Genomic DNA, 23,513 nt, shown 5'->3' on the forward strand with positions numbered 1-23,513 from the left:
ATAATAATAATAATAATAATAATAATAATAATAATGTCATCCCAGGTGCTATGCAGTCTAATTTCCTTCTGCCTTCATGCAAGAAAAGAACAAAGCAATAATAATAATAATAATAATAATAATAATAATAATAATAATAATAATGATAATAATAATAATAATATGTCATCCCAGGTGCTATGCAGTCTAATTTCCTTCTGCCTTCATGCAGGAAAAGCACAATCAAAGCACCCCCAACAGATGGCCATTCAGCCTTTGTAATAACAACAATAATAATGTTAATAATAATAATAATAATAATAATAATAATAATAATAATAATAATGTCATCCCAGGTGCTATGCAGTCTAATTTCCTTCTGCCTTCATGCAAGAAAAGAACAAAGCAATAATAATAATAATAATAATAATAATAATAATAATAATAATGATAATAATAATAATAATAATATGTCATCCCAGGTGCTATGCAGTCTAATTTCCTTCTGCCTTCATGCAGGAAAAGCACAATCAAAGCACCCCCAATAGATGGCCATTCAGCCTTTGTAATAACAACAATAATAATGTTAATTATAATAATAATAATAATGTTAATAATAATAATAATAATAATAATAATAATGTCATCCCAGGTGCTATGCAGTCTAATTTCCTTCTGCCTTCATGCAAGAAAAGAACAAAGCAATAATAATAATAATAATAATAATAATAATAATGATAATAATGATAATATTAATAATAATATGTCATCCCAGGTGCTATGCAGTCTAATTTCCTTCTGCCTTCATGCAGGAAAAGCACAATCAAAGCACCCCCAACAGATGGCCATTCAGCCTTTGTAATAACAACAATAATAATGTTGTTGTTGTTGTTGTTGTTGTTGTTATTGTTATTATTATTACGTCCCAGGTGCTATGCAGTCTAACTCCCTTCTACCTTCATGCAGGAAAAGAACAATCAAAGCACCCCCAACAGATGGCCATTCAGCCTTTGTAATAACAACAATAATAATGTTGTTGTTGTTGTTGTTGTTATTATTATTATTATTATTACGTCATCCCAGGTGCTATGCAGTCTAACTCCCTTCTACCTTCATGCAGGAAAAGAACAATCAAAGCACCCCCAACAGGTGGCCATTCAGCCTTTGTAATAACAACATTATTATTATTAGTATCAATAATAATCATATAATATTGTAGTAATAATTTGGTGCATAACAAATCAGTCGTACTCTTCTTCCTGCACTTTTGTCCTCCTGATCCCCTTGACTGACCTGCCCCTTGACCTGGGGGTTGCGTTGCCCACCCGGTTCCCCACGGGAAGGAAGAGACCCACTGCCCGTACCTGGGTCAAGGCGCGGATGGGGCGGCACATGGCCTCGTTGGCCACCCGCACGAAGCCCATGGCCACCTCCTCCAGGCTGAGCGGCGGCAGCCCCTCATCGTTGGCCAGGAAGGCGTTGACGTTGTCGGTCATCTCCCTGAAGCCGCGCAGGGCGTCCTCTTGCGAGAGGGGCTGGTCCTCGTTGGGGCCGAAGATGTGGGGGAAATGAGTGGGCAGCAGGCGGCCCAGGCAGAGGTTGGCGTCCGTCACAGTCAGCGGACCCCCTGCAAGGGGAGGGAGGAGGGGGGAAGAAGGGGTCAGTAGCCCATGGCCACTGCATTGGTAATCCCTTGGCCCCACTGGCTCTGGCCTGGCTCACCCTTCCGGTAGCAGGAGGGTCCGGGGTGGGCACCGGCCGACTCGGGGCCCACGGCAAAGAGACCGGACCTGGAGGGGGACAGAGAGGGAGGGGTCACTCAAACTGGAGTGGGGGTCCCATGGCAGGCAGCCTCCCACCCACCTTAATCAGAAGCATGAACAGGCATGGACCTGTCCTTTGAGGAAAGAGGAGCAACGGGCAGGAGGCAGATGCCAGTTTCCCATATTGAGTCGAGTCTCATGCGCCACCGAATCTAATGCGCACCTCAACTTTCAAAACCTTGAAACTACAAAAAGTATTTGCTACCGAATATAATGCGCAACGGCAAAAAGGGCATTACTTTTCGATCGGGCATGGGCCAACTTGGGCCCTCCAGGTGTTTTGGACTTCAGAAGTTATTGATAAACAGACTAGTAGTGAAGCAGAAGTCAGTAATAAGCTGACCTTTCACAGGGTTCAGAACATCAACAAGTCCCAGGTGGCTCTGGCAGTGAGTCAGAGGAGTCTTCCTTAGATAGAGATACAAGGTTAAGGTTAAAGGTTCATCATCCCAGACATTCTCTTAGGATAGCTGGTAAATGTGTGGGAACTCAAGGACAAAGGAATGGTTTCTTAGCCTGTAAGCATGGTTAAATAGGGAGAAACAGGAAAAGATTTCAGACGAAGCAACATTGATGCTGGAGGCTAAGTTCCTGCCTTGTCTATGCTCATGGAATATAATTCTTACTTTTGTTCATGCCTAGATCATATGTTTTGGATTACATTTTGGAGTTCATGCTGCCTTGTTTTCAGGACTGATTCGCTATATTAGAGACTTTGGACTATATTCTACAGAGTCCAAAACACCTGGAGGGCCCAAGTTGGCCCGTGCCTGTGTTAGACAGATAATGCATTGTTAGATAGGAATGCATTGGCTGTAACCCTATTGCTGTAACCTTATTGTGGAAAATACAGTTCTAATGGACATGTGGTCACACGCCTGCTGCATGATTAAGTGAGTGGTGATGTGTAACTTGAGGGACATACTGAAAAGGTTGAATCAAGATCATGTGACAGTCATGACGAGGGTTGCATCATTCACTTTTGTCCCTGGCTGAGGGCCGAAGTTGGCCCATGCCTGTGTTATAGGATGACAAGGGTCCATGGAGGCCATGGGGCAGCCTGACTTGGAGTCCGCACTGTGGCCACAGTGGGATATGGACAGGGCTGTTGACCTCAGGATGGTCCAAGGAAGGACAAGTAAGGGAGGGTCAGCAAGGTGATGACATACACCTGTCCCTGTTGCACCCCAGCACTGGTTCACCTTGCTCTAACACACACTCCACCACAGCAGATTTGGCTTTTACAGTTTCATGGTAAAAGATAGCAAAGTCTGAATAAAAAGCAGTAAAGAAAGCAATAATCCAAATGCAAAGGCAATCTGTAGAATATAGTTCAAAGTCTCTAATATAGCGAAGCAGTCCTGAAAATAAGCCAGCATAAACTCCAAAATGCATTCCAAAACACAGGATCTAGGCATGAACAAAAGCAAGAATTATATTCCATGAGCATAGACAAGGCAGGAATTTAGCCTCCAGAATCAATGTTGCTTCGTCTGAAATCTTTTCCTGTTTCTCCCTATTTGACAATGCTTACAGGCTAAGAAAGCATTCCTTTGTCCTTGAGTTCCCACACATTTACCAGCTATCCTAAGAGAACGTCTGGGACAATGAACCTTTAACCTTAACCTTGTATCTCTATCTAAAGAAGACTCCTCTGACTCGCTGCCCGAGACACCTGGGACTTGTTGATGTTCTGAATCCTGTGGAAGGTCACACTCATCACTGACTTCTGCTTCACTACTAGTCTGTTTATCGATGACTTCTGCTTCCCTGCTAGCCTGCGGCCTCTCTGACAATTCAGAGCCTTCAACATTTCCTTGGTCAGCCTGCATAAACCCAAATCCCTCTTCCTTATCAGACTCAACCACAAGAGTCCCCACCTGAAGAAGAGCCGTGACCCTCCGCCCGCGGCCACCGTGTTAATGTCCAGCTGCGGCGCCTGGATGCTGATGCCGGCGGTGCTGGCTTCGAAGACATGCTCGTACTCCCCGGCGTAGCGGCTCACATCTGTGGACGTCCCTGCAGGGGGAGTTGGGTTGGACACAGCTTGACCCCTCCATGCCTTCCAAGACCCCTGTGCTCTGCCCCACACTGGTCACACAGCTCACCTCCCATGTCAAAGCCAATGACCGGCTGCTGGTCCTTCTCTCGGCGGAAGGTGGTGATGGCGTAGCCCACGACTCCCCCGGCCGGGCCGGAGAGGATGGCCCTTGAGCCGCTGAAGGCGTCCATCGGGGTCAGGCCCCCGTCCGAGCGCATGAACATCACCGGAACGCCCTGCGCGGGGAGAAGGGGGAGATAAGGGCCTCTGGGGACGGACCCTAACGCATCGTCTAGATCAGGGCTTTTTAAACCTTTCCACTCAGGACTCCATTTATCCCAAGGTATTTCTACACAAGCCCAGGTATTTAAAAAACCATGCCGTTATCATGGCTACATATGATGCTACTTGATTTTGGAATCAGTGAGCCAACACCTATACAAGTCTTTGAAGACCATCAAGGTTGTCTAAGATATTCTCAATCAGAGAAAACCAGTCCATTGCTCAAGCACGTCAATACAAAATACCATATTGTGAAGAATGCACACGGAGAAGGATGGATGAGGCTGGAATATTGCAGATCAGAAGATATGATTGCAGACATCCTGACCAAAACCCTTGCCCAGACAAGCTCATGACAAGCTGAAGAAGATGCTGAACCTGATAGACTTGAGTAGTCCAGTCTGAAGAAGGGGACTTGTTGGGTTTCATCCTGGATTCCACAAGTCTCCAACCCACAATGAGTAGTTAGACTAGAGAACAGGATTAGAACGAGGGAACCCTCTCTCTATTTCCACGCATGCCTTTCCTGTCTCTACTCTTCTTCTCTTGACAACCATCACCTCCCCATCTGAAGATGTAGTAATGTGATCTCTTTGAGGGATGGGGTAACTTTCTCTACTGTTGGTATTGTGATTGCCCCATGGCTTTGACCACATGGTCAGCCTCCATTTCCTTCTTCTTCTGCCTTTTGTTCTCCTTCTGAGAGGACACCTTTTGCTACTCCAGGCAAAATGTAGCTATTTAGATATTTTGTTATTTTTACCTTCTTACCTTCCTTAGAAGCTAGCCTAGAGAGCTGGTTAGCTCCAAGAACTTTTTCTATCTACACTTGATTTCTTTTAATACAATAAATATTTTGAACCTATAATTGTGACTCCCCCATCCTTTGCCGTCCTAAGGAACAAAAGCTTATCCCATTTCTCCACAGGTAAGCTTTTGCTGGTTGTGATGTGTGTTTCTGCCACTCTGCTGTATTTTATGTGGAATCACCCCAAGAGTGGGTTACTTTCGAGTTTAGCCACTCAATAGATTGACAACACATATAGACATGCCAAGAGGAAGGTGCATCAAACCAAACTTGTTGGTGTGATGAGTAGATTGAATGAAATTGTATGATTGGGTTCTGGGTAAGGGCCTATTAAGGCCCAGAAAGACTGAAGATGCCATCCTGAAACCTGGAAAAATGGTATTATGGAGGAGGTGAAGATTTGATTAACTTTGGCATTAAAAAGTACTGATGAAAACTGTTGAACTGACAATAACTGACCTGGGAACTTTTGGTGGAAACAACACATGTTTACATGGTCAGAGACAATGACTCTTTACATTAAGGTAGTCAGAAACGATGACTCCTTGACAACATCTGTCCCAGAACTGATAGAGCTCCAGCAAGTCTGAGCTGAATGACAAGTTGTCAAAACAATCAAATAACAGGTGACCACAAAGTTCTACCTAAGAAGACCCTTTTCTCTTTGAAAAGTGTGTCAGATCCGCGAGAAGGCCTTCTTCTAATAACCAGGGCACTGCCAGGTCCCCAAGCTGGTATATATATATAAAGACACACGCACACACTAATGGTAAATAATCAAACTTTGAGTTACAGTGGCCTATCCACCCAAGGCCTTTCCAGATCCTTCCCAAATCCTTCCAACGAAGAAGGCTCAACGGGGACCTTCTACATTGGACCAAATCCTAAGCAAGATGGGGAACATCCATTCAGAGGGGTTCTTGAGCCCTCTGTGAGCAAGAACCTTGCCGAGTGAGAGCTTTCAGTCTGCTGTTTATGTTGAAGTGGGAATGATTGTATATAGAGTTGTTTAAATGTAATTGAGTTATAATGATGCAATGTGAGCTGGGGATTGCATCATGCACTGTCTGCTGTCCACTATGCAAGTGTGTAAAGAGTTAACTGAGTATTGCATCATACAGCAGAGGTGTTGATATATAGCCTTCTGCTTCCTGTATTCTCTCTCTGGTTATCTGCTCTCTGCTCTTAGCACTCTGTCTGTATGTATATCGTCTTGTGAGAGTTTTCCGTTCGTCAGTAAACCTTTTTATAGATAGCTGAAGTCTCCAGCCTCGTTATTGGTACCAGTGCTCCTACGTGGATCTTCTGCTGCATGTGTGCTTATCCAAAACGCGCTCTGACAGTTTATTGAGTGTTTGTGCCCTCACAACAACCCTGCAAGGCAAAGCCAAAGGCCCCGCTCTGAGCAGAGAGGGGAGCAATGACAGGAAAGGTCTATTTGGGCCACGACGTGAATGTCATGATCTCCAATCTTTGACATTTCCGGTCGGCTGACAAAGAACAGATGCCAGCCATAAAACAGGCCAGCCATGAAACCTCAATTACCCTCTGGTATGTGAGAGCCCCAATATAAATGGGCTAAAGAGAAAGTTCTGGTATTCTGTACAATAAAACCTGTTGGAATCTACCAGCGTGTGTCTTGGTGCTTTTTCTGATGAAAGACTGACCCACAGCACAACTGGGAGAAGAGAACCCTGTTAGGGAGTATGTATAGAGGAACCAGCAGCGTCCAGTTAACACCATGTGCAAAAGACTCAGACCAGGCAGAGGAATTGAAAGAACAAAGGAACTTTACTTGTTGAGTTGAAGTTAAGTAAACAGTTCAGCAATCGTACAATGTCCTTGTAGTTGTATAGGATCAATAACTAATCTATCAGCATTCAATATATACAGCATAGTATATTTAAACTGCTACTTGACTGTAGCTAGAGAGCCTGTCTTTTCTGTGCTCTCCCTGCAAGCTCAGATTCCCAACTGACAAACCCAGCCATCTGCCAGCAAACCGATACATTGTTTGAGGCGTGGCTTGCCTCTGCAAAAGGTCAGCTGCCTTTTTGCAGAGATCTTTTGCAAACAACTTTGCAAGGATTTCTTTACACACACACACATAGCAATTTGGCGCAATAAACCCGACAGTGAAGCAAGAGTTGCATCAACCATGGACGGCTCCTCCCAATCCTCTGCTTTCATGGGAGCCATTCCCAGTTGGGGCTCAGATCCACCTGTGTGCATGGGAGTGAGAACAAGGCGACGTTCCTCACCTGTAGCTGGGAGGCGAACCCCTTTCGGAAGCTGTCCAGGTAGCGCCGGATGCAGGGGGTCAGGTAGGCGTCTGCGCAGGCGGTGTAGCCCCGGGGCACGGCCCGCACCATGGGCATCACCTCCGAGGAGAGGGAGACCTGGCGGAAGCCCAGCTCCCGGGCCAGAGAGCCCACCTGCCGCTCGTGCTCCGGCCACCTGTCCGGATGGGAAGGGACACATGGGGGGGGGGGGACACCATCATAAGGGTGAGGGTACAATGCTCTGGGCATCCAGCTCTGACCATCCAGAGAGAGGGTCATGTCCAGTCCCAGTTCTGCTTCCAAAGGTGCCAGACTCACAGGTAGGAGTGCAGCAGGACCACGGCCAGGCTGGTGATGCCCCGCTCCAACAGCGCCTGCAGCTCCCCTCGCAAGGCCCCCAAGTCCAGGGGCCGCTCCACCACCAAGGTCTCCCCTGTCAGACCTACGAGGACAACAAGGAGGAAGCCAAGGAGATGTTGGAGTTACACATATGAGGAAAAAGCTCATCCTTAAAAATCAGAGCAGTAAATAAGAAGCAAGGCTCTGAAAACAGAGGAGTTCCAGACATGAGTCAACCAGGGGCAGCTAACGACTCTGAACAAAGGATGCCCCCAGGCAGGAAGAAGCCAGGAGATGAAGCTATTCAATGCTAATTTAGGTGATTAACTACAACATTCACACTGGGCTCCAACTGACAAGAGTTCTTCTCTCACCCTGAACTTTCCACAGATACAGTAGAGTCTCACTTATCCAAGCTAAACGGGCCGGCAGAAGCTTGGATAAGCGAATATCTTGGATAATAAGGATTAATGAAAAGCCTATTAAGCATCAAATTAGGTTATGATTTTACAAATTAAGCACCAAAACTTCATGTTATACAACAAATTTGACAGAAAAAGTAGTTCAATACGCAGTAATGTTGCGTTGTAATTACTGTATTTACGAATTTAGCACCAAAATATCACGATATATTGAAAACATTGACTACAAAAATGGCTTGGATTATCCAGAGGCTTGGATAAGCGAGGCTTGGATAAGTGGGACTCTACTGTATATATAAATCTTCCTTGCTTAGTTTCTCCATACCTCACAACCTCTGAGGATGCCTGCCATAGATGTGGGCGAAACGTCAGGAGAGAATACTTCTGGAACATGGCCAGACAGCTTGGAAATCACACAACAACCCTGAGATCCCGGCCATGAAAGCCTTCGACAACACACTCATCCTTAAGGTGTTGCAACTCAGCGCTGGTTCATCTTGGTCTTAACACACACTCCACCACAGCAGGCTTGGTTTTTAAAGTTTATTGATAAAAGATAGCAAAATCTGAATAAAAAGCAGAAAAAAGCAATAATCCAAATGCAAAGGCAATCTGTAGAATATAGTTCAAAGTTTCTAATCAGTCCTGAAAACAAGGCAGCATGAATTCCAAAATACAATCCAAAACACAGGATCTAGGCATGAACAAAAGCAAGAATTATATTCCATGAGCATAGGCAAGACAGGAACTTAGCTTCCAAAATCAACATTGCTTTGTCTGAAATCTTTCCCTGTTTCTCCCTTATTTACCATGCTTACAGGCTAAGAAAGCATTCCTTTGTCCTTGAGTTCCCACACGTTTACTAGCTATCCTAAGATATCGTCTGGGACGATGAACTCTTAACCTTAACCTTGTATCCCTATCTAAGGAAGACTCCTCTGACTCACTGCCAGAGCCACCTAGAACTTGTTGTTGTTCTGAATCCTGTGAACGGTCACCCTTATCACTGACTTCTGCTTCAATACTAGTCTATCACAAACGTCTACTTCACTGCTAGCCTGCAGCCTCTCTGACAATTCAGAGCCTTCAACATTTCCTTGGTCAGCCCGCATAAACCCAAATCCTCCTTCATCATCAGACTGAACCACAACATAAGGCATGTAAAGAAACAAGATCACCAAGATGACATTTCAGAGCAAGAGCAAGGCTAACAGATAAATTACCTGAGGTGTCGACAGTTGATAAGCGTTAGCCTATAAATCAGGTTACTAGGAGGTGTTCTTTCTCTTTCACCATTGATCATTGTAAATTGTAACAATAATAAACAGTGTTTATCTTAGCAGAGAGACCATGGTCAAGCGTGCTTTTGATTCTAAGCAAGCACTGAGGCAGGAGGGAAAGAGCAGACACGCGTTTGCATGCAGCGGCTTGTGAACAGTGTACATAGGAGGAGAAGGATACTGCCCCACTTTTGCACTCTAGCACTGAAAACACCTTTTCACCCAATGCCAACCAAAGTCCAGTAGTTCTAACTAAAATGTTTATTGAAGAAAGCAGGTAAAAAAGGGGGAAATGGTGTTTCCAAAAGGGACCAGCAGAATACGGAATACAAAGTAGCAGTGATCCAAAAATGCCCAAGTACATAAAATCAAGAGAACCAAAATCCACAGCAGGACTTCAAACATAAACCCATAAACAAGAAAGCAATAACTTTTCCAAGGTAAACTCTTCAAAGAAACAAAGGCATGGACCAGAACAGGAAACCCGAGAATCTTTGAATCATGAACTTGAGAGCAGAGACTGGAGAACCATCCCTATGGCTGTGACGCCCCTGGCTGCGTGAGCACTGGAAACCAATACACCGAGGCCAATAAACAATCTAATATCTTTATTAAGGAATTAAGGAATTAAAATGAAAACAAGTAGAAAGTATAGTCCATCAATAGACCTTTCAGGAAAGGTCAAATATAGTCCAGTAATATATTGTCCAATATATAATATTAGAGTTTAAAGTTGTAATCCAAAAAACCGAAACGCACTCAAACTTCCAAGCAGTTTGAGTGGGGAAAACGTCCAAGTCTTTCACTAGAGTTCAGAACAAGTCCAAAGGCAAGAAACTGGAAACAAGGCTGGATACACGGCACGACAAAACAAGACTGGATTCACAGCAAGACAAGTCAAGGAACACGGCTTGGCAAGGCACGAAAAGGCTGGAAGGCAGTGGACTTAAACGCAGTCCACACTTGGCTGGAAGCGAAGTTAATCCTCCAAATTCACACATTGACTCCGCGAGGACTAGCCAGTGCGGGGAACTTTTAAAGAACTTCAAATCTTTGTACAAAGCAGGTGTCCAGTGCTCCTTTTCCCAAGGGAAAGGAACTGAAACAACATCTTCATCCAGATGCGATCCTCCCTGAGAACTCTCAGGGGAAACGAGCTAATTAGCACTCTCTCTGGCCGCTAATCAGGCGCTTTTTCGTGTTTCCGCTTTCTCTGAGCGGCTAGCCTCCCAAAACTCCCTTCTCGCAAAGGGGGGAGAGGTGCTGGGAATAGGCGCCTGTTCAAGGTCCTTTTTAATGAGCTCCGCGCTAGAATTGTCAACAACAGGCATCTGGAAAGGAACAGCCTCTTGCTGAAACAGCAGAAATCCCATTTTCTCATCACTGTGATCCATAATGGTGCCAGGGTCACGACCCAGAGGGCCATGGGACATCACAATGGCTCTCCTCTGAGGGGCCTGAAGCCAGCACTCTTCAATTTAACAACAACAACAATAATAACAACAACTTTATTTTTATACCTCGCCTCCATCTCCCCAAGGGGAGATCATGTCGAATGCACCTGGGCTTCAAGGCCTTCTCACGGATTCTCTTCGAGTGTCTAATTAGTCTATTTTTCACTCCTTCCATTCTCAAGCCTAATCTAGCTTTTCATGAAAACTCCCATCAGCCAAAAGCTGTTTTCCAAGGGAGCTGGGACTTTCACTTTCCCGTTAGTTGGGAACAAGCACAAGAATTCAAAACATTGGCCTTATCTGGCTGCAATTCTCTCCTAACACTGACAGACTCTTTACTTTGAAACCCATGAAATTCCTCATCCTTTGAAATGTCAGGAAAGTCCTCAGCCGCTTGCTGAACTACAACACCCAACGGGTTTTTGGGCACGCCTCCTTGCACCCATAGGAGAAACCCACCAATCAGGCCCCATCACCCCCTTCCTCCTCACTCGCGGGGCTCTCCTGGAGCACCACCCTTCTTCCTCCTTCTCGTGGCTAAAAAACCCACCTGTGACCCTCTGGGCCGAGCCAAAGAGTGGGCACCCCTCCCGGTGCAGGACCAGGCGCTCGTCCACCTCCACCACGGCCTCATAGAGCACCTCCGGCACCGACACCGCCTGCGGAACGGGGGATAAATGGGAGAAGAGGGGTCAGGGTGGACAGGTGGCACAGCACATAGAAGCATAGAGTCACACAGTTTGAAGGGACCCCCAAGGGCCATCCAGTCCACCCTCCTTTCTGTTGGGGAACTAACACTCATGCATGTGCCCTCCAGCTGTATGTCCTGTCATTGCTCTCTTCCTTCTTGCCAATTTTATGATAACCCCCCCCCCCCCCATTAACATTTGCATGGATCTTCGAATATCTTCTAGTTCTTGCTTTCCCCAAAAATAAGACAGTGTTTTATATTAATTTTTGCTCCCAAAGATGTGCTAGGTCTTATTTTCAGGGGATGTCTTATTTTTCCATGAAGAAGTATTCACATTTATTGTTGAACAAAAAAAAAAAAAAAGAACATTTATTATATACTGTACAGTAGTTGTCATCACAAACCAGCATGACCAGACAAACTGTGAATCCTATCCGGAATTTCTTGTTACTACCATTATTTACATGTACAACAATATCTATGATATGTACATTTACCGATCCTGCATGCTCTGGGGTTCTGTTTGGTGGGCATGCTTCCAAAAATAAACTTTGCTAGGTCTTACTTTCAGAGGAGGTCTTATATTTAGCAACTCAGCAAAACTTCTACTAGGTCTTATTATCTGGGAATGTCTTATTTTCGGCGAAACAGGGTTGGTGATCTGTGGTTTGCTCTTCTCCGCACTCACGTGTCCTGGACTCCACTTTGTGGCCCCATTTCTGAGTGTCTGAACAGACACCGATTGTGGCTCCTTTCTGGCGCTGTGTTGAAACTCAGCAAAGCCCCGAGAGCTGAATGGTTTTGCCCAAATCTGCGTAAGTCTGGGAGTGTCTCTGTTGTGGGTGGAAAAGTACTAACAAGAGCCCTGCAAAGCCTGGGCCAAGCCCAAGGAGGGGCCAAGGAAGGGCCAGGCCGGGAAGGGGAGGGAAAGGAGGCCGGCTGGACGGACGGCCGGCCGGGCAGCAGGACACTCCGGTGCGGCCGCATTCCAAGCAGGCTTCCTTCTGGAAAGGCCGGCAGACACTCATGCAAAGCACCCCCCACTCAAGTGCAGGCTGTCCGTCCAGCACTGGGAACGTTTAAGGTGGCCTTCTGCCGGGCGAAGAGACTCGGGCTTCTTCACACCCTCCTATGTAAGGGTGTAACTATTTTTGTTCCTGGGTTATCAATAAAAGGTAAAGGTCAAGGTTTTCCCCAGACATGAAGTCCAGTCAAGTCCCACTCTGGGGGTTGGTCCTGATCTCCATTTCTAAGCCCAAGAGCCGGCATGTGGCTGCCACGACTGCATGGAGCGCCGTTACCTTCCCGCTCGAGCAGTACCTATTGATCTACTCACATTTGCATCTCTGTAGACCTGTGGCCATTGGCATGACTGCATGGAGCGCCGTTACCTTCCCGCTCGAGCAGTACCTATTGATCTACTCACATTTGCATCTCTGTAGACCTGTGGCCATTGGCATGACTGCATGGAGCGCCGTTACCTTCCCGCTCGAGCAGTACCTATTGATCTACTCACATTTGCATCTCTGTAGACCTGTGGCCATTGGCATGACTGCATGGAGCGCCGTTACCTTCCCGCTCGAGCAGTACCTATTGATCTACTCACATTTGCATCTCTGTAGACCTGTGGCCATTGGCATGACTGCATGGAGCGCCGTTACCTTCCCGCTCGAGCAGTACCTATTGATCTACTCACATTTGCATCTCTGTAGATGCTTCCTAGGTCCTGTGGCCATTGGCATGACTGCATGGAGCGCCGTTACCTTCCCACCAGAGTGGTACCTATTGATCTACTCACATTTGCATCTCTGTAGACCTGTGGCCATTGGCATGACTGCATGGAGCGCCATTACCTTCCCGCTCGAGCAGTACCTATTGATCTACTCACATTTGCATCTCTGTAGACCTGTGGCCATTGGCATGACTGCATGGAGCGCCGTTACCTTCCCGCTCGAGCAGTACCTATTGATCTACTCACATTTGCATCTCTGTAGACCTGTGGCCATTGGCATGACTGCATGGAGCGCCGTTACCTTCCCGCTCGAGCAGTACCTATTGATCTACTCACATTTGCATCTCTGTAGACCTGTGGCCATTGGCATGACTGCATGGAGCGCCGTTACCTTCCCGCTCGAGCAGTACCTATTGATCTACTCACATTTGCATCTCTGTAGACCTGTGGCCATTGGCATGACTGCATGGAGCGCCGTTACCTTCCCGCTCGAGCAGTACCTATTGATCTACTCACATTTGCATCTCTGTAGATGCTTCCTAGGTCCTGTGGCCATTGGCATGACTGCATGGAGCGCCGTTACCTTCCCACCAGAGTGGTACCTATTGATCTACTCACATTTGCATCTCTGTAGACCTGTGGCCATTGGCATGACTGCATGGAGCGCCATTACCTTCCCGCTCGAGCAGTACCTATTGATCTACTCACATTTGCATCTCTGTAGACCTGTGGCCATTGGCATGACTGCATGGAGCGCCGTTACCTTCCCGCTCGAGCAGTACCTATTGATCTACTCACATTTGCATCTCTGTAGACCTGTGGCCATTGGCATGACTGCATGGAGCGCCGTTACCTTCCCGCTCGAGCAGTACCTATTGATCTACTCACATTTGCATCTCTGTAGATGCTTCCTAGGTCCTGTGGCCATTGGCATGACTGCATGGAGCGCCGTTACCTTCCCACCAGAGTGGTACCTATTGATCTACTCACATTTGCATCTCTGTAGACCTGTGGCCATTGGCATGACTGCATGGAGCGCCGTTACCTTCCCGCTCGAGCAGTACCTATTGATCTACTCACATTTGCATCTCTGTAGACCTGTGGCCATTGGCATGACTGCATGGAGCGCCGTTACCTTCCCGCTCGAGCAGTACCTATTGATCTACTCACATTTGCATCTCTGTAGATGCTTCCTAGGTCCTGTGGCCATTGGCATGACTGCATGGAGCGCCGTTACCTTCCCACCAGAGTGGTACCTATTGATCTACTCACATTTGCATCTCTGTAGACCTGTGGCCATTGGCATGACTGCATGGAGCGCCGTTACCTTCCCGCTCGAGCAGTACCTATTGATCTACTCACATTTGCATCTCTGTAGATGCTTCCTAGGTCCTGTGGCCATTGAAGGGAGCCTTCGTCACACAGCCTTGTTCACACTCTCCTAGGTAACAGCATTTTTGTTCCTGCGTGATCAATATCATTTCCTAATTGGTTCTATCATAAAATCACGGGAAAATTTTCTTAATCTACTCAAATTTTGTTTTTGTAAGAGAAACTTCCTGCTATAGCACTTTTTGCGCTAGTTTTGCTCATTGAGTTACTGTGAGTTCTTTGGGCTGTATGGCCATGTTCCAGTGGCATTCCCTTCTGACGTTTCACCTGCATCTGTGGCTGGCATCTTCAGAGGTCTGTTGGAGGGTTTTTTCCATGTCAGGAGCCACTTGAGAAACCGCAGGTCGCTTCTGGTGTGGGAGAATTGGCCTTCTGCAAGGACGTTGCCTGGATGTTTTGATGTCTTACCATCCTTGTGGGAGGCTTCTTCTCTCATGTCCCTGCCTGAGGAGCGGGAGCTGACAGACAGGAGCTCACCCACTCTCCCTGGATTCGAACCACAGGCCTGTTGGTCAGCAGTCCTGCCGGCACAAGGGTTTAACCCATTGCACCAATGGCAGTGAGGCAAGTGGAATATATATATGTGGAATAATGTCCAGGGTGGGAGAATGAACCCTTGTCTGTAAATGTTGCAATTAGAAAGCTTGAATAGCATAGAGTAGCCTTGCAACTGCAAAGTCAATCAGTGAGCATCTCTGTAAAGAGATAGCCTGGCTGTTGTGGCCTGGAGGCATCCTCTGTGGAATAATGTCCAGGGTGGGAGGAAGAGCCCTTGCCTGTTTGTAGCAAGTGTGAATGTTGCAGTGAGCAAACTTGAATAGCATTGAATAGCCTTGCAGCTGCAACATCATTCAGTGAGCATATCTGCACAGAGGTAGCCTGGTTGTTGTGGCCTGGAGGCACCCTCTGTGGGAATAACGTCCTGGGCGGGAGGAAGAGCCCTTGCCTGTTTGAAGCAAGTGTGAATGTTGCAATGAGCAAGCTTGAATAGCATGGAGTAGACTTGCAGCTGCAAAATCCTTCAGTGAGCATCTCTGCATGGAGGTAGCCTGGCTGTTGTTGCTTGGAGGCACCCTCTGCAAAATAACGTCCAGGGCGGGAGGAAGAGCCCTTGCCTGTTTGTAGCAAGTGTGGATGTTGCAGTGAGCAGGCTTGAATAGCATTGAATAGCCTTGCAGCTGCAACGTCATTCAGTGAGCATCTCTGTAAAGAGGTAGCCTGGCTGTTGTTGCCTGGAGGCACCCTCTGTGGGAATAATGATATGTGATATATTTATATATATATATGTGAGGCATTGAATTTTGCCATTTATTATGTTGTAAACCGCTTTGAGTCCCCCCAGGGTTGAGAAAAGTGGTATAGAAATGCAGTTAATAATAATAATAATAATGTCCAGGGCGGGAGGAAGAGCCCTTGCTTTTACTTACAGTAGAGTCTCACTTATCCAACATAAACGGGCCGGCAGAATGTTGGATAAGCAAATATGTTGGATAATAAGGAGGCATTAAGGAAAAGCCTATTAAACATCAAATTAGGTTATGATTTTACAAATGAAGCACCAAAACAAGAAATTTGACAGAAAAAGTAGTTCAATACGAAATAATCCTATGTAGTAATTACTGTACAGTAGAGTCTCACTTATCCAACATAAACGGGCCGGCAGAATGTTGGATAAGCGAATATGTTGGATAATAAGGAGGGATTAAGGAAAAGCCTATTAAACATCAAATTAGGTTATGATTTTACAAATGAAGCACCCAAACATCATGTTAGACAACAAATTTGGCAGAAAAAGTAGCTCAATACGCAGTAATGCTATGTGGTAATTACTGTATTTATGAATTTAGCACCAAAATATCACGATATATTGAAAACATTGACTACAAAAATGCGTTGGATAATCCAGAACGTTGGAAAAGCGAGTGTTGGATAAGTGAGACTCTACTGTACTTACTTACTTGCCTGTTTGAAGCAAGTGTGAATGTTGCAATGCAGAAGCTTGATTACTATTAAGTAACCATGAAGTTTGCAAAGTCCACCAGTGAGAATATTTGATAGAGACTTGGTGGTGTTTTTGCAGTTTAATAAACTTTCCCAGTGTTTTATGATAGAACCGAATGGCAAATGACACTTATAAGCCAGGAACAAAAAATGTGGTACATACTAGTGTTGTGAAATATGAGGAAGATCTAGGCGGTGGATTGTGCCAAGAGCACGTGGCTCTCCCTCCCCATTTTGGCCAGAGCCGAGTCCTGGCTCCGATCCGGCAGACAAAACAACTCCTTAATTCCTAACCCTGGACGAGGCACAAGGCGGGGAAGCGGCTGACGTGGTTTGCTTTGCTTTGCGCAGAGCCTGGCCGCGGGCTCTCTGGGCGGAGAGGGCAGCCGGGGACACCTCTCTTGACCACTGGACCGGAAGGCCCCGTCTCTGGACACTCTGGACAGAGCCCGGGAATGTCCTCGTGGTGCCAGGTGGACGAGGCTGCAGACCGTGCCGGATTGGCCCTTGGACCCTCGTGTGCTTCGGCACAAGAGCCCAGCATCTTACCCCAAAAAAATAATGTTTACGATGTACTTTGCTGATGTGGCACCATTCTGAATTTGATGGTGTTCTGTTTCGAAATAATTCCAGACATAACAATCGAGTTGGGTGTTTTGGGGTTTCCGAACTGTAAGGAAGTGGTCTGCGAACACTTAGAAACAAATGCGGTCATTGCTAACAGTCAACACGGATTTACCAAAAACAAGTCATGCCAGACTCATCTGATCTCTTTTTTCGATAGAGTTACGAGTTGGGTCGATACAGGGAATGCTGTGGATGTAGCCTACCTGGATTTCAGTAAGGCCTTCGACAAAGTCCCCCACGACCTTCTGGCAAGGAAACTAGTAAAATGTGGGCTGGACAAAACTACGGTGAGGTGGATCCGTAATTGGCTAAGCGAACGAACCCAAAGGGTGATTCTCACCAATGCGTCGTCTTCATCATGGAAAGAAGTGACACGTGGAGTGCCACAAGCAGGGCTCCGTCCTGGGCCCGGTTCTGTTCAACATCTTTATTAACGACTTAGACGAAGGGTTAGAAGGCACGATCATCAAGTTTGCAGACGGGACCAAACTGAGAGGGATAGCCAACACTCCAGAAGACAGGAGCAGAATTCAAAACGATCTTGACAGACTAGAGAGATGATTGGCCGAAACTAACAAAATGAAGTTCAACAGGGACAAATGCAAGATACTTCACTTCGGCAGAAAAAATGGAAATCAAAGATACAGAATGGGGGACGATGCCTGGCTTGACAGCAGTGTGTGCGAAAAAGACCTTGGAGTCCTCGTGGGGAGGAAGATGAACATGAGCCAACAATGTGATGCAGCAGCTAAAAAAGCCAATGGGATTCTGTCCTGCATCAAGAGGGGAATAGCGTCTAGATCCAGGGAAGTCCTGCTCCCCCTTATTCTATTCTGCCTTGGTCAGACCACACCTGGAATCACAGTGTCCAATTCTGGGCACCACAGTTGAAGGGAGATGTTGACAAGCTGGAAAGCGTCCAGAGGAGGGCGACTAAAATGATTAAGGGTCTGGAGAACAAGCCCTATGAGGAGCGGCTTAAAGAGCTGGGCATGTTTAGCCTGCAGAAGAGAAGGCTGAGAGGAGACATGATGAGAGCCAGGTACAAATACGTGAAGGGAAGTCCTAGGGAGGAGGGAGGGAGCTTGTTTTCTGCTGCCCTGCAGACTAGGACGCAAGGGAACAAGGGCTTCAAACTACAGGAAAGGAAGGAGATTCCACCTGAACATCAGGAAGAACTTCCTCACTGTGAGAAGGGCTGTTCGGCAGTGGAACTCTCTCCCCGGGGCCGTGGTGGAGGCTCCTTCCTTGGAGGCTTTTAAGCAGAGGCTGGAGGGCCATCTGTCGGGGGTGCTTTGAATGCGATTTCCTGCTTCTTAGCAGGGGGTTGGACTGGATGGCCCATGTGGTCTCTTCCAACTCTACTATTCTATGATTCTATGATTCTATGTATGGCCAATGTATTCTACTGGCATTTTCTTCTGACGTGTCGCCTGTCGCAGCTATCAAACTGGGGTTCCAAACATTCAACCCCTTCTGCGGAAGTTGCACCCTTTGTCCAAGGAGAAAACCCCAAAAGAACTGTCTTTTAATAAAGAAAGATTTATATGAAACTAGCTGTGCCCGGCCACGCGTTGCTGTGGCAAAGTGGTGGTGGTATCGGTTAAAACTTGTTGTGGAATTTTTATTTGACGTTATTTGTATTTTTTAAAATTAATTTTATTGTCACTTATCTTTTTTATTTATTATATTTTATTATTTTGTTGTATTATTTTTAGTCATTTTGTTATAGTATTTTATTGTATTAATTATTTTAGTGTTTTTTATAATTTTTTATTGTATTATTTGTATTTATTTTTTATCATTATTTTATTAACACTGGGCTGAGTGGGTTGCTAGGAGACCAAGTGGGCGGAGCTTAGCAATTGGATAAAAACAATTATTCCTCTCCCTCTAATTAGGAATTTATTTTTCTTTTCTTTTTGTTGTATCAACCTAGAGGCATGGATGAGGGGTTGTGCTGTCAATTTTCGAGGTTGTGGGGTGTTTACTTTTGTTGTTTTGTCCGCTGCCGTGATGCCATCACTCTTTTATATATATACTAGCTGTGCCCGGCCACGCGTTGCTGTGGCAAAGTGGTGGTGGTATCGGTTAAAACTTGTTGTGGAATTTTTATTTGACGTTATTTGTATTTTTTTAAATTAATTTTATTGTCACTTATCTTTTTTATTTATTATATTTTATTATTTTGTTGTATTATTTTTAGTCATTTTGTTATAGTATTTTATTGTATTAATTATTTTAGTGTTTTTTATAATTTTTTATTGTATTATTTGTATTTATTTTTTATCATTATTTTATTAACACTGGGCTGAGTGGGTTGCTAGGAGACCAAGTGGGCGGAGCTTAGCAATTGGATAAAAACAATTATTCCTCTCCCTCTAATTAGGAATTTATTTTTCTTTTCTTTTTGTTGTATCAACCTAGAGGCATGGATGAGGGGTTGTGCTGTCAATTTTCGAGGTTGTGGGGTGTTTACTTTTGTTGTTTTGTCCGCTGCCGTGATGCCATCACTCTTTTATATATATAGATACAGACCTTGACCCTATTTACTCGCGTCTAAGGCTCACCTTTTTTCCCCTTAATGACCTTGCCGAAATTAGGGCGTGTATTCGATTTGCACCTCCCCAAGTAATGACAGTATTGTTGTATGTCTTTCGGGTTGTGTGGCCATGTTCCAGAAGCATTCTCTCCTGACGTTTCGCCCACATCTATGGCAGGCATCCTCTCTGAGGATGCCTGCCATAGGTGTGGGCGAAACGCCAGGAGAGAATGCTTCTGGAACATGGCCACACAACCCGAAAGACATACAACAACCCTGTGATCCCGGCCATGAAAGCCTTTGACAACATAGTGACAGTATGTTGCCCTGGTGTTGAAAGCTTCATGGGCTGCATCAACTGATGTGGCTCCGCACACACCTACCAGGTCGAAGATGTTGGGCCGGGCCTGGTTCCCGATGTGGAGCAGGTCCCGGAATCCGCGCGTGATGAGCAGGGCCAGGCGCTCCCCCGTGCGCTCCAGCAGGGCGTTGGTGGCCACCGTGGTGCCCATGCGCAGCCAGGCGATGCGCGAGGTGTCCAGGGGCCGGTCCTTGGGGAAGGGCACCCCGCATTCCTGGCAAAGGCAAACAGGAAGATCTGTCTTTTCTGTGCTCTCCCTGCAAGCTCAGATTCCCAACTGACAAACCCAGCCATCTGCCAGCAAACCGATACATTGTTTGAGGCGTGGCTTGCCTCTGCAAAAGGTCAGCTGCCTTTTTGCAGAGATCTTTTGCAAACAACTTTGCAAGGATTTCTTTACACACACACATAGCAATTTGGCGCAATAAACCCGACAGTGAAGCAAGAGTTGCAAAGGCAAACAGGAAGATCTTGGAGTCATCGTGAGGATGAGCCAAGAGTGTGGTGCAGCAGCAGAAAACGCCAATGGGATTTTGGGCTGCACCCAGTTGAGTCTAGTGTCCAGGTCAAGTGAAGTCCTGGTACCTCTCTCTTCTTCTGCTATGGTCAGACCTCTCCACCTGGAATCACACTGTGTCCAATTCTGGGCCTATGACTTCCATCTGTCTTGACACTAGACTCCTACTGATGCATGCAGCCTAGAATCACATTGACTTTTTGAGCTGCCGCATCACACTCTTGGCTCATGTTCAGCTTGTAATCTAATAAGACTCTAAGATGTAGAGCAGGGGTCCCCAAACTTTTGAAGCAGAGGGCCGGTCCAGAATCCTTCAGACTGTTGAGGGGCCGAATTATCATTTGAAAAAAAATACAAACAAATTCCTATGCATACTGCACATGTCTTATTTGTAGTGCAACAACAACAACAACAACGAAAGAATACAATATTTAAAAATGAAAACAATTTTAACCAACATAAACCTATTAGGATTTCAATGAAAAGTGTGGGCCTGCTACTAGCCAATGAGATAGTCAAGTTAATTAGGATTGTTGTTGTTGTTGTTGTTGTTGTTGTTGTTGTTGTTGTGTGCCTTCAAGTCATGTCAAACTTTGGCCGAGCCTAAGTATAAAATTAATTATTTATTTACTACATTTATATCCCACCCTTCTCACCCCGAAGGGGACTCAGAGCAGCTGTATGTACATCTATATATATAAAAGGGTAATGAAATTTCGACCTAGGATAAAACAACAAACCTACACATCCCAGAAACACTAAATGTGGCAGCACAACCCCTCATCCATGCCTCTACGTTCATACAACAAAAAGCTCCAGCTACTCCAGAAAACGGCCAGGCTTTGAGACTGCAAGGCTATTCACTGCTATTCCACCTGGCTAACAAAGGATTCCCATCAGCCACAGCAACACGTGGCCAGGCAAAGCTAGTATAATATATTATATTATTGGCATAACACAATATTAGCATTATATATTACTATATTGAACTATACCACTATACTATTATATAATATGTAATATATACCATATAATTAATATTATTATATGGTATTACTATTAGTATTATATTGTAAGATAATAATAAGATTATTGTCAATATTATATGTATATTATTAAAACTGATATAACATATTATATTATAAAACTGAGGGCGGGGGCCAGGTCAATGACCTTGGAGGGCCGCATCCGGCCCCCGGGCCTTAGTTTGGGGACCCCTGATGTAGAGCCTGTTAGCACTTCCCAAACAAAGGATGCCTCCAGGCAACAAGGGTCAGGCTACCTCTATGCAGAGGCTGTTTTCAGAAAGTTGTTCTCTGTAGACCTCCCAACAGGGGCTTCCCCCAGGCAGGAAACCAGCCAGGCTTTGAAGCTGCAAGGCCATTCAATGCTAATCATGGTGGCCAATTGCAACATCCACACTTGCCTCCAAGAGATAAGAGTGCTTTCTTTCTCCCACCCTGGACATGATTCCACAGATCTATATCTATCCATCTATCTACAGTGGAGTCTCACTTATCCAAGATTCGCTTATCCAGCATTCTGGATTATCCAATGCATTTTTGTACTTAATGTTTTCAATCATATTGAAATTTTGGTGCTAAATTCATAAATACAGTAATTACTACATAGCATTACTGTGTATTGAACTACATTTTCTGTCAACTTTGATGTATAACATAATGTTTTGGTGCTTAATTTGTAAAATCATAACCTAATTTGATGTCTAATAGGCTTTTCCTTAATCCCTCATTATCCAAGATATTCGCTTATCCAACTTCTGCCGGCCATCTCCAAAAGCCATCTAGATGGTCTCATAAGACCATAAATAAGGAAAGTGATCCTCAAAGACTATCTAGGTGGTCCCAAAGGACCATAGATAAGGAAAGTGACCCCCAAAGGCCACCTAGATGGTCTCATAAGGCCGTAGCTAAGCAAAGATACCTTCAAAGACCATTTAGATGGTTTCATAAGACCATTGGTAAGGAAAGGGACCCTCAAAAGCCATCTAGATGATCTCATCAGGCCATCAGAAGACCATAGGTAAGGAAAGGGACCCTCAAAGGCCATCTATACAGTCTCAGAGGCCCATAGGTAAGGAAAGTGACCTCCAAAAGCCATCTAGATAGTCTCATAAGACCATAAATAAGGAAAGTGATCCTCAAAGACAATCTAGATGGTCTCATAGGACCATAGGTAAGGAAAGTGACCTTCAAAAGCCATCTAGATGGTCTCATAACACCATAAATAAGGAAAGAGACCCTCAAAGGCCATCTAGACAGTCTGATAGGACTATAGGTAAGGAAAGTGGCCTCCAAAAGCCATCTAGATGGTCTCATAAGGCCGTAGCTAAGCAAAGAGACCTACAAAGACCATCTAGACGATCTCATAAGACCATAGGTAAGGAAAGAGACCTTCAAAGACCATCTAGACGATCTCATAACACCACAGGTAAGCAAAGAGACCTTCAAAGACCATCTAGACGATCTCATAACACCACAGGTAAGCAAAGAGACCTCCAAAGACCATCTAGACGATCTCATAAGACCATCGGTAAGGAAAGTGACCTCCAAAAGCCATATAGATGATCTCATAAGACCATCGGTAAGCAAAGAGACCTTCAAAGAACCATCTGGATGATCTCATAACACCATAGGCAAGCAAAGAGACCTTCAAAGACCATCTAGACGATCTCATAAGACCATAGGTAAGCAAAGAGACCTCCAAAGACCATCTAGACGATCTCATAAGACCATAGGTAAGGAAAGTGACCTCCAAAAGCCATATAGATGATCTCATAAGGCCATCGGTAAGCAAAGAGACCTCCAAAGACCATTTAGACGATCTCATAACACCACAGGTAAACAAAGAGACCTCCAAAGACCATCTAGACGATCTCATAACACCACAGGTAAGCAAAGAGACCTTCAAAGACCATCT

General features: G+C 45.4%; 1 protein-coding gene across 1 annotated transcript in view; it reads right to left on the minus strand.

The window, feature by feature from the left end:
- The window catches only part of oplah (5-oxoprolinase, ATP-hydrolysing), a 73,895-nt gene that overhangs the window by 47,720 nt on the left and 2,662 nt on the right, over positions 1-23,513 (minus strand). The window contains exons 2-9 of the mRNA XM_062979833.1: positions 20,079-20,270; positions 11,261-11,369; positions 7,534-7,657; positions 7,195-7,390; positions 3,911-4,079; positions 3,683-3,821; positions 1,702-1,769; positions 1,344-1,606 (exon numbers count right to left, since the gene is read on the minus strand). Of these exons, the coding sequence (XP_062835903.1) occupies positions 1,344-1,606; positions 1,702-1,769; positions 3,683-3,821; positions 3,911-4,079; positions 7,195-7,390; positions 7,534-7,657; positions 11,261-11,369; positions 20,079-20,270 (1,260 nt within the window). The remainder of the gene's footprint in view (positions 1-1,343; positions 1,607-1,701; positions 1,770-3,682; positions 3,822-3,910; positions 4,080-7,194; positions 7,391-7,533; positions 7,658-11,260; positions 11,370-20,078; positions 20,271-23,513) is intronic.

Source organism: Anolis carolinensis, chromosome 4, assembly GCF_035594765.1.
Source record: "Anolis carolinensis isolate JA03-04 chromosome 4, rAnoCar3.1.pri, whole genome shotgun sequence".
In the NCBI taxonomy this organism is placed as follows: domain Eukaryota; kingdom Metazoa; phylum Chordata; class Lepidosauria; order Squamata; family Dactyloidae; genus Anolis; species Anolis carolinensis.